The sequence below is a fragment of the Protomyctophum bolini genome (genome assembly GCF_963924005.1).
Source record: "Protomyctophum bolini genome assembly, chromosome: 22".
NCBI classification, from domain to species: Eukaryota; Metazoa; Chordata; class Actinopteri; order Myctophiformes; family Myctophidae; genus Protomyctophum; species Protomyctophum bolini.
Window position 1 is genome coordinate 30,858,572 of NC_137883.1, and position 12,500 is coordinate 30,871,071.

General features: G+C 36.9%; 1 protein-coding gene across 1 annotated transcript in view; it reads left to right on the forward strand.

Annotated features, from left to right (window-relative positions):
* cmya5 (cardiomyopathy associated 5) overlaps nucleotides 1-12,500 on the forward strand; it is a 61,238-nt gene that overhangs the window by 31,233 nt on the left and 17,505 nt on the right. The window contains exons 12-14 of the mRNA XM_080755687.1: nucleotides 8,826-8,952; nucleotides 9,349-11,075; nucleotides 12,458-12,500. The exon at nucleotides 12,458-12,500 is cut by the window's right edge and continues 113 nt beyond it. Of these exons, the coding sequence (XP_080611813.1) occupies nucleotides 8,826-8,952; nucleotides 9,349-11,075; nucleotides 12,458-12,500 (1,897 nt within the window). The remainder of the gene's footprint in view (nucleotides 1-8,825; nucleotides 8,953-9,348; nucleotides 11,076-12,457) is intronic.

Genomic DNA, 12,500 nt, shown 5'->3' on the forward strand with positions numbered 1-12,500 from the left:
AGAAACGTCCTTATGTCATACATTAGAAACGTCCTTAATTCATACATTAGAAACGTCCTTAATTCATACATTAGAAACGTCCTTAATTCATACATTAGAAACGTCCTTATTTTATACATTAGAAACGTCCTTAATTCATACATTAGAAACGTCCTTAATTCATACATTAGAAACGTCCTTAATTCATACATTAGAAACGTCCTTAATTCATACTTTAGAAACGTCCTTATTTCATACATTATAAACGTCCTTATGTCATACATTAGAAACGTCCTTATGTCATACATTAGAAACGTCCTTATTTCATACATTAGAAACGTCCTTATGTCATACATTAGAAACGTCCTTAATTCATACATTAGAAACGTCCTTAATTCATACATTAGAAACGTCCTTATGTCATACATTAGAAACGTCCTTATTTCATACATTAGAAACGTCCTTATTTCATACATTAGAAACGTCCTTATGTCATACATTAGAAACGTCCTTATGTCATACATTAGAAACGTCCTTAATTCATACATTAGAAACGTCCTTATTTCATACATTAGAAACGTCCTTAATTCATACATTAGAAACGTCCTTATTTCATACATTAGAAACGTCCTTAATTCATACATTAGAAACGTCCTTAATTCATACATTAGAAACGTCCTTATGTCATACATTAGAAACGTCCTTAATTCATACATTAGAAACGTCCTTATTTCATACATTAGAAACGTCCTTATGTCATACATTAGAAACGTCCTTATTTCATACATTAGAAACGTCCTTATGTCATACATTAGAAACGTCCTTAATTCATACATTAGAAACGTCCTTATTCATACATTAGAAACGTCCTTAATTCATACATTAGAAACGTCCTTAATTCATACATTAGAAACGTCCTTATGTCATACATTAGAAACGTCCTTAATTCATACATTAGAAACGTCCTTAATTCATACATTAGAAACGTCCTTAATTCATACATTAGAAACGTCCTTAATTCATACATTAGAAACGTCCTTAATTCATACATTAGAAACGTCCTTATTTCATACATTAGAAACGTCCTTAATTCATACATTAGAAACGTCCTTAATTCATACATTAGAAACGTCCTTAATTCATACATTAGAAACGTCCTTATTCATACATTAGAAACGTCCTTAATTCATACATTAGAAACGTCCTTAATTCATACATTAGAAACGTCCTTAATTCATACATTAGAAACGTCCTTATGTCATACATTAGAAACGTCCTTAATTCATACATTAGAAACGTCCTTAATTCATACATTAGAAACGTCCTTAATTCATACATTAGAAACGTCCTTAATTCATACATTAGAAACGTCCTTAATTCATACATTAGAAACGTCCTTAATTCATACATTAGAAACGTCCTTAATTCATACATTAGAAACGTCCTTAATTCATACATTAGAAACGTCCTTATTTCATACATTAGAAACGTCCTTATGTCATACATTAGAAACGTCCTTAATGTCATACATTAGAAACGTCCTTATTTCATACATTAGAAACGTCCTTATGTCATACATTAGAAACGTCCTTAATTCATACATTAGAAACGTCCTTAATTCATACATTAGAAACGTCCTTATGTCATACATTAGAAACGTCCTTATTTCATACATTAGAAACGTCCTTATTTCATACATTAGAAACGTCCTTATGTCATACATTAGAAACGTCCTTATGTCATACATTAGAAACGTCCTTAATTCATACATTAGAAACGTCCTTATTTCATACATTAGAAACGTCCTTAATTCATACATTAGAAACGTCCTTATTTCATACATTAGAAACGTCCTTAATTCATACATTAGAAACGTCCTTAATTCATACAATAGAAACGTCCTTATTTCATACATTAGAAACGTCCTTAATTCATACATTAGAAACGTCCTTATGTCATACATTAGAAACGTCCTTATGTCATACATTAGAAACGTCCTTAATTCATACATTAGAAACGTCCTTAATTCATACATTAGAAACGTCCTTATTTCATACATTAGAAACGTCCTTAATTCATACATTAGAAACGTCCTTATTTCATACATTAGAAACGTCCTTATTTCATACATTAGAAACGTCCTTATTTCATACATTAGAAACGTCCTTAATTCATACATTAGAAACGTCCTTAATTCATACTTTAGAAACGTCCTTAATTCATACATTAGAAACGTCCTTATTTCATACATTAGAAACGTCCTTAATTCATACATTAGAAACGTCCTTAATTCATACATTAGAAACGTCCTTAATTCATACATTAGAAACGTCCTTATTTCATACATTAGAAACGTCCTTATGTCATACATTAGAAACGTCCTTAATTCATACATTAGAAACGTCCTTATTTCATACATTAGAAACGTCCTTATTTCATACATTAGAAACGTCCTTATTTCATACATTAGAAACGTCCTTAATTCATACATTAGAAACGTCCTTATTTCATACATTAGAAACGTCCTTAATTCATACATTAGAAACGTCCTTAATTCATACATTAGAAACGTCCTTATTTCATACATTAGAAACGTCCTTAATTCATACATTAGAAACGTCCTTATGTCATACATTAGAAACGTCCTTAATTCATACATTAGAAACGTCCTTATGTCATACATTAGAAACGTCCTTAATTCATACATTAGAAACGTCCTTAATTCATACATTAGAAACGTCCTTATGTCATACATTAGAAACGTCCTTATGTCATACATTAGAAACGTCCTTATGTCATACATTAGAAACGTCCTTAATTCATACATTAGAAACGTCCTTATTTCATACATTAGAAACGTCCTTATGTCATACATTAAAAACGTCCTTAATTCATACATTAGAAACGTCCTTATTTCATACATTAGAAACGTCCTTAATTCATACATTAGAAACGTCCTTAATTCATACATTAGAAACGTCCTTATGTCATACATTAGAAACGTCCTTAATTCATACATTAGAAACGTCCTTAATTCATACATTAGAAACGTCCTTATGTCATACATTAGAAGCGTCCTTAATTCATACATTAGAAACGTCCTTATTTCATACATTAGAAACGTCCTTAATTCATACATTAGAAACGTCCTTAATTCATACATTAGAAACGTCCTTATGTCATACATTAGAAACGTCCTTAATTCATACATTAGAAACGTCCTTATGTCATACATTAGAAACGTCCTTAATTCATACATTAGAAACGTCCTTAATTCATACATTAGAAACGTCCTTATTTCATACATTAGAAACGTCCTTATGTCATACATTAGAAACGTCCTTAATTCATACATTAGACACGTCCTTAATTCATACATTAGAAACGTCCTTAATTCATACATTAGAAACGTCCTTAATTCATACATTAGAAACGTCCTTATGTCATACATTAGAAACGTCCTTATTTCATACATTAGAAACGTCCTTATGTCATACATTAGAAACGTCCTTATGTCATACATTAGAAACGTCCTTAATTCATACATTAGAAACGTCCTTAATTCATACATTAGAAACGTCCTTATGTCATACATTAGAAACGTCCTTATTTCATACATTAGAAACGTCCTTAATTCATACATTAGAAACGTCCTTATTTCATACATTAGAAACGTCCTTATGTCATACATTAGAAACGTCCTTAATTCATACATTAGACACGTCCTTAATTCATACATTAGAAACGTCCTTATGTCATACATTAGAAACGTCCTTATGTCATACATTAGAAACGTCCTTAATTCATACATTAGAAACGTCCTTAATTCATACATTAGAAACGTCCTTATGTCATACATTAGAAACGTCCTTAATTCATACATTAGAAACGTCCTTAATTCATACATTAGAAACGTCCTTATTTCATACATTAGAAACGTCCTTATGTCATACATTAGAAACGTCCTTAATTCATACATTAGACACGTCCTTAATTCATACATTAGAAACGTCCTTAATTCATACATTAGAAACGTCCTTAATTCATACATTAGAAACGTCCTTATGTCATACATTAGAAACGTCCTTATTTCATACATTAGAAACGTCCTTATGTCATACATTAGAAACGTCCTTATGTCATACATTAGAAACGTCCTTAATTCATACATTAGAAACGTCCTTAATTCATACATTAGAAACGTCCTTATGTCATACATTAGAAACGTCCTTATGTCATACATTAGAAACGTCCTTATGTCATACATTAGAAACGTCCTTATTTCATACATTAGAAACGTCCTTAATTCATACATTAGAAACGTCCTTAATTCATACATTAGAAACGTCCTTAATTCATACATTAGAAACGTCCTTATGTCATACATTAGAAACGTCCTTAATTCATACATTAGAAACGTCCTTAATTCATACATTAGAAACGTCCTTATGTCATACATTAGAAACGTCCTTAATTCATACATTAGAAACGTCCTTATGTCATACATTAGAAACGTCCTTATTTCATACATTAGAAACGTCCTTAATTCATACATTAGAAACGTCCTTAATTCATACATTAGAAACGTCCTTAATTCATACATTAGAAACGTCCTTATGTCATACATTAGAAACGTCCTTATTTCATACATTAGAAACGTCCTTATGTCATACATTAGAAACGTCCTTATGTCATACATTAGAAACGTCCTTATGTCATACATTAGAAACGTCCTTATTTCATACATTAGAAACGTCCTTAATTCATACATTAGAAACGTCCTTAATTCATACATTAGAAACGTCCTTAATTCATACATTAGAAACGTCCTTATGTCATACATTAGAAACGTCCTTAATTCATACATTAGAAACGTCCTTATGTCATACATTAGAAACGTCCTTATTTCATACATTAGAAACGTCCTTAATTCATACATTAGAAACGTCCTTAATTCATACATTAGAAACGTCCTTAATTCATACATTAGAAACGTCCTTATGTCATACATTAGAAACGTCCTTATGTCATACATTAGAAACGTCCTTAATTCATACATTAGAAACGTCCTTATGTCATACATTAGAAACGTCCTTAATTCATACATTAGAAACGTCCTTATGTCATACATTAGAAACGTCCTTATTTCATACATTAGAAACGTCCTTATTTCATACATTAGAAACGTCCTTAATTCATACATTAGAAACGTCCTTATGTCATACATTTGAAACGTCCTTATGTCATACATTAGAAACGTCCTTATTTCATACATTAGAAACGTCCTTATTTCATACATTAGAAACGTCCTTAATTCATACATTAGAAACGTCCTTATTTCATACATTAGAAACGTCCTTAATTCATACATTAGAAACGTCCTTATGTCATACATTAGAAACGTCCTTAATTCATACATTAGAAACGTCCTTATGTCATACATTAGAAACGTCCTTATGTCATACATTAGAAACGTCCTTAATTCATACATTAGAAACGTCCTTAATTCATACATTAGAAACGTCCTTAATTCATACATTAGAAACGTCCTTATGTCATACATTAGAAACGTCCTTATGTCATACATTAGAAACGTCCTTAATTCATACATTAGAAACGTCCTTAATTCATACATTAGAAACGTCCTTATTTCATACATTAGAAACGTCCTTAATTCATACATTAGAAACGTCCTTATGTCATACATTAGAAACGTCCTTATGTCATACATTAGAAACGTCCTTATTTCATACATTAGAAACGTCCTTAATTCATACATTAGAAACGTCCTTATTTCATACATTAGAAACGTCCTTATGTCATACATTAGAAACGTCCTTAATTCATACATTAGAAACGTCCTTAATTCATACATTAGAAACGTCCTTAATTCATACATTAGAAACGTCCTTATGTCATACATTAGAAACGTCCTTATTTCATACATTAGAAACGTCCTTAATTCATACATTAGAAACGTCCTTAATTCATACATTAGAAACGTCCTTAATTCATACATTAGAAACGTCCTTATGTCATACATTAGAAACGTCCTTATGTCATACATTAGAAACGTCCTTATGTCATACATTAGAAACGTCCTTATGTCATACATTAGAAACGTCCTTAATTCATACATTAGAAACGTCCTTAATTCATACATTAGAAACGTCCTTATTTCATACATTAGAAACGTCCTTAATTCATACATTAGAAACGTCCTTATGTCATACATTAGAAACGTCCTTATGTCATACATTAGAAACGTCCTTATTTCATACATTAGAAACGTCCTTAATTCATACATTAGAAACGTCCTTAATTCATACATTAGAAACGTCCTTAATTCATACATTAGAAACGTCCTTATGTCATACATTAGAAACGTCCTTATGTCATACATTAGAAACGTCCTTAATTCATACATTAGAAACGTCCTTAATTCATACATTAGAAACGTCCTTATTTCATACATTAGAAACGTCCTTAATTCATACATTAGAAACGTCCTTATGTCATACATTAGAAACGTCCTTATGTCATACATTAGAAACGTCCTTATTTCATACATTAGAAACGTCCTTAATTCATACATTAGAAACGTCCTTAATTCATACATTAGAAACGTCCTTATGTCATACATTAGAAACGTCCTTATGTCATACATTAGAAACGTCCTTAATTCATACATTAGAAACGTCCTTAATTCATACATTAGAAACGTCCTTAATTCATACATTAGAAACGTCCTTATGTCATACATTAGAAACGTCCTTATGTCATACATTAGAAACGTCCTTAATTCATACATAAGAAATGTCCTTAATTCATACATTAGAAACGTCCTTATTTCATACATTAGAAACGTCCTTAATTCATACATTAGAAACGTCCTTATGTCATACATTAGAAACGTCCTTATGTCATACATTAGAAACGTCCTTAATTCATACATTAGAAACGTCCTTAATTCATACATTAGAAACGTCCTTATTTCATACATTAGAAACGTCCTTATGTCATACATTAGAAACGTCCTTATTTCATACATTAGAAACGTCCTTATGTCATACATTAGAAACGTCCTTAATTCATACATTAGAAACGTCCTTATTTCATACATTAGAAACGTCCTTATTTCATACATTAGAAACGTCCTTATGTCATACATTAGAAACGTCCTTATGTCATACATTAGAAACGTCCTTATGTCATACATTAGAAACGTCCTTAATTCATACATTAGAAACGTCCTTAATTCATACATTAGAAACGTCCTTAATTCATACTTTAGAAACGTCCTTATGTCATACATTAGAAACGTCCTTAATTCATACATTAGAAACGTCCTTAATTCATACATTAGAAACGTCCTTAATTCATACATTAGAAACGTCCTTATGTCATACATTAGAAACGTCCTTATGTCATACATTAGAAACGTCCTTAATTCATACATTAGAAACGTCCTTAATTCATACATTAGAAACGTCCTTATGTCATACATTAGAAACGTCCTTAATTCATACATTAGAAACGTCCTTATGTCATACATTAGAAACGTCCTTATTTCATACATTAGAAACGTCCTTAATTCATACATTAGAAACGTCCTTATGTCATACATTAGAAACGTCCTTAATTCATACATTAGAAACGTCCTTATGTCATACATTAGAAACGTCCTTATTTCATACATTAGAAACGTCCTTATGTCATACATTAGAAACGTCCTTAATTCATACATTAGAAACGTCCTTAATTCATACATTAGAAACGTCCTTATGTCATACATTAGAAACGTCCTTAATTCATACATTAGAAACGTCCTTAATTCATACATTAGAAACGTCCTTATGTCATACATTAGAAACGTCCTTATGTCATACATTAGAAACGTCCTTATGTCATACATTAGAAACGTCCTTATGTCATACATTAGAAACGTCCTTATGTCATACATTATAAACGTCCTTATGTCATACATTAGAAACGTCCTTATGTCATACATTAGAAACGTCCTTAATTCATACATTAGAAACGTCCTTATTTCATACATTAGAAACGTCCTTAATTCATACATTAGAAACGTCCTTAATTCATACATTAGAAACGTCCTTATGTCATACATTAGAAACGTCCTTATGTCATACATTAGAAACGTCCTCATGTCCATACATTTGCCAATTCACTTTTAGTAACGAAAGTAGATCAGATCCACAAGCTCACAAGGTGTCGCAATGCGGCATGCTGTGAGCTTGCAGATCTACTCTTTCTGCTATCTGTGAACATTTATGATAATAACATTGTTAAATGCATGGCCTGTTTTAGTCATAATGCATTCACAGGCAAAACACATCGGTATCGACCCATTCTAGTTTTTTTTTATTTTTTATTAATCTGCATCGATCAAATTGATTAATCAAGTTAAATCTCACTTGCCTAAGCCTGTAGTGCAGATACTCTGTTACATCTATTTTATCAGATACCCTGTTATGTTACATCTATTTTTCAGAACGGACAAAACTATCATAATGTTTTTTAATACAGAATGAGATCATATCGACATTGGTAATATCGGTTATCGGCCATAACGGCAATTAATTATATCTGATTATCGATATCGGCCAACATGTCTCATCGGCAACATTCCTAATTATTTGTTATTATTGGTTATTTCTGCGTTGTTGGTTTTTTGCCATATCTGTTCTGCATGTGCAATGTTTTTGTTTACGAAGCCTACAGCCAATGACAAAGTTATATGCCAAAAACAACTAAATTGCGATGTTTGTTGGCATTACGACTGATCGTGGACTAAACATGTCCTCTTGGTGACATCCCTTTAGGCGACGGACGCAGAGCAGAAGACGCTCCTTACGACTGACGAGGGTTCGGAAGGAACGCAGCTCGCTGCTGGACCACTGGGTGGCGCTAAAACATCACCCGAAGGAACACAGGAAGCTACAGATCAAGGTTATTATACTTGAAAACATGTTCGTTAACTAACTTATGGAAAAAGGAAAAGAAAAACGATAACTTACTGAAACTGTATTGTGTGTTTACAGAAGTGATAGACAAAATGCCCACAGTTATTTATAAGCTTAATCTGTAACTGCATATTATTATTTTCAAGATTTCTTATTATAGATTTCGTGAGTTTTTATTACACAATACCTGTTCAATCCTGCACCTGACTTGAAAAGGAACGATAAAACTAGCGAACTAAACTAAAACTAAGCGTCAAGGAAATAAAAAACTAATGCTAACAAACCCGCTCTAAAACAAACTAAATCTATAACTGAATTAGAAATTGTCCCAAACTACTAAAGTATAATGAAACGTTCAAAACTATTCTAACCCTTGGCACAGCTTCACCGGAAGGAGCACCGTCTGCCTCGGAGGTTCTGTCGGAGGAAGTGACGGCGCCTGAACCCGAAACCACGACCGCCGCCGAGAGACCCACGGGGGCACAGCGGGCCGTCGAGGCTGTAAACGAACCCGAGGCCGTGATAGTAAGTCGGGTCGTCGTCGGTACCGAAGAACCCGAGGCTGAGACCACGGAGACGTCGACCGCAACGCCGCGGGTCGACGGGGAAACGGAGGAAGCGGTCGTTGAAGTGGACACTGACCTCTGCGAGCCTGTTGAAGTGGTCACTGACGGCAGCGAACCTGCGATACGAGCAGTCGTGGAGGTCACGGAAGGATCGGCGGACGGGACGCCGCTTCAGACACAAGTCCAAATCGCTCTGCGGGAGGTGGCGATCGCAGAGGAGGAGACGCGACCGGAACCCGAGGCCGGAAGCGACGTTGCAGATCGGCTCCCTGAAGCCGCTTCGGAGGCTAGAGCCGAGCCTCTGCTACCGGAGACGGGAGCGAAGCCGGCGGGCGTAGACGAGACCCCGTCGACCGACGAACGACCGGAGAGATCGGAGCCGGCCGATCTCGCCGCAGACCGCGAGGTCGTCCTTCCGACGGAGACGGTGAGCGTGGGCGACGAGATGGTCGTCCTGGTGGCCAAGGGGACGGCCGTGGAGATGGACATCGAGGTGAGACGGAGTTCTGACGTCCTGGTGCCCAAAGGGACAGCCCTAGAGTTGGACATCGAGGTAGCAGGACAGGGTTCCGACGTCCTGGTGCCCAAGGGGACAGCCGCAGAAATGGACGTCGAGGTAGGACAGAGTTCGGACACGCCCCCGGCTCGCCCCGAGCCCCAAGACCCGGCGCAACCTCCAGATTCCACGAATTCCTCGGCGACGGAACCCCGCCGACCGCACGAAGTGAAACCGCCAGGAGAGGAGAGCCGCTCCGTGGCAGAGATGGCCACGGAGGTGGTGGAGAGGTGGCCTTCGCCCCCCCCGGCCCCCCCCGAGGAGGAGGAGGGGGAGGGGGAGGAGGAGGAGGAGGAGGAGGAGGAGGAGGAGGAGGTCCAGGGAGCGTTCCGCCCTCTCCGGAGCTTCACCGCCCAGGAGGACCTGTCTGCTCTGATCTCGGAGCCTTCGGGGACAGAGGAAGGAGAAGAAGACGAGACGCGCGGCGGCAGCGGTGTCACAGACGACGTCCCGCGTCCCGCGGACACGGACCGGGACGCCAGCGACGCCGCCCGCCCAGAGACGACGCCCCCGCCGCGTGTGGAGGACGCCGACGCTACGGCCGCACAGGCGAAAGACGACGACGACGTAGCTGCAGCGGGCCTGACCGCGCTGGAGGAGGAGCTACGGGCGGAGGACGAGGGACAGCGAGCTACAGCGGAGGTTTCAGGCCAAGAGGGCGTCGTCTCGGCTCCAGAGACGCCTCGGGTAGCGGAGGAGACGGAGTCACGCCGAGCCGACATGAGCCCTGCAGTTAAACCACACGCAGAGGATACAGGCCCACATGTTGAAGTGCACACAGAAGACGTAGACGTAAGCCCAGAGACGGAGCTCCGCGAAGGGGACCACCTAGGCCCATGGACGGAGCTCCGTGAAGGAGACCTTATAGGCCCAGAGATGGAGCTCCGTCAGAGGGACATTTCCGAGGCTCCGCGGTTGGTGGTTCCTGAGGAGCCAGGGTACGAGGTCATAACCCGGCAGGAGATCAAAGAGGAGGCCGGCAAAGAGGTAGGCCCGTCTCAAATATCACCTGATCCACTCGCTGCTCGCTAGCATTGTACACTTATTGTTTTCATTCATCTGTATGAATGAATTCAACAACAAGAAAATGTTCATGCGTTTTGTTTTCAAAACTAGCAGAAATAGCTTTATTATCTACACGCTTGCGTCACCATTTTAAGTCTAAAAGTACTCGATGTAGGCCATAGAATAGCATATAGTTTGTAAAAAACGTGTACTCCCTCTGGTGTTTAAAAAAAGAACGCACACAGATAGTCGCTCAATGGTAAACGAACCAGACAATCCCAGAATATGGCGGCCGCTACCACGCAACACATTATATTGACGCCCCCTCAAGGAGATGTTGGTACGCTCTATAGAGCGTCACAAAAGAATTCCCCGTTAATTTTCCTCATAGACTATTCAGAAAGTATTTATTTAAAGACGTTTATACGCCGCGGACAAAGACAACTCTTGTCGTGACAAATCATAACAATGTTTTGGGGCCGAACAAATAATTAGAAAGTAGAAAAAAAACGGTAGGTTACATCACTTTTTTTTCCTTCTTTGTAATTATTTGTTTGGTCCAAAATATTGTGTTTGTCGTCATGATTTGTCACGACTCCAGTTGGCTTCGTACGACACTTAAAAGGTCTTTAAATAAATACTTTTTGAAATGTCTATGAGGGGAAAAATTAACGCGGACTCATTTCCTGGGCCTGGCGTCGTCATGAAAGGGGGCGGGACTGCAACGCTCTCGATAGCCTATATTGCTATAGAATAGTACATTATCTATCTTCATTACTGGTACCGGTCATTTTTGTCATATTTGCCATATTTTGGAGTTTTGTTTAACGGTTAAACAAAACTCAAAAATATGGCAAATATGACAAAAATGACCTTTAACCCATTCTGAACGGGAACCCATTAGCATCATGTCGTGCTTTAGCTATTGAAAAACAGCAGATCTACAAGCTCTTAGCGCGCCACCGCTTATTTGCATTTGCATTATTTGCCAAAATTATTTGCCAAATTTATTTGCCAAAATTAAAATTATTTGCCAAAATGATTTGCCAAATTATTTGCCAAAATGATTTGCCAAAATGATTTGCCAAAATGATTTGCCAAAATGATTTGCACTCTAATTCTATATTAACCCATTCCGACCTGAGATCAGATTCATACGAGGTTTTTCCACTGGACACACACTGGTCTGATTAACCCATTCTGACCTGAGATCAGATTCTATAAAAATGTCAGTCGTTCTTCGATTTTTCAAAAATATCAGATCTACAAGCTCGTAGCGCGCCAACAGAAATGCTGTTTTTTCAACAGTTCAAAAGCCAAACACAACAATTACATTAATTAAATGAATCAAATCAATCAATTAGACGGAATCGACGACGGCGTTGGACCAGGGGCCAATCACGGAGG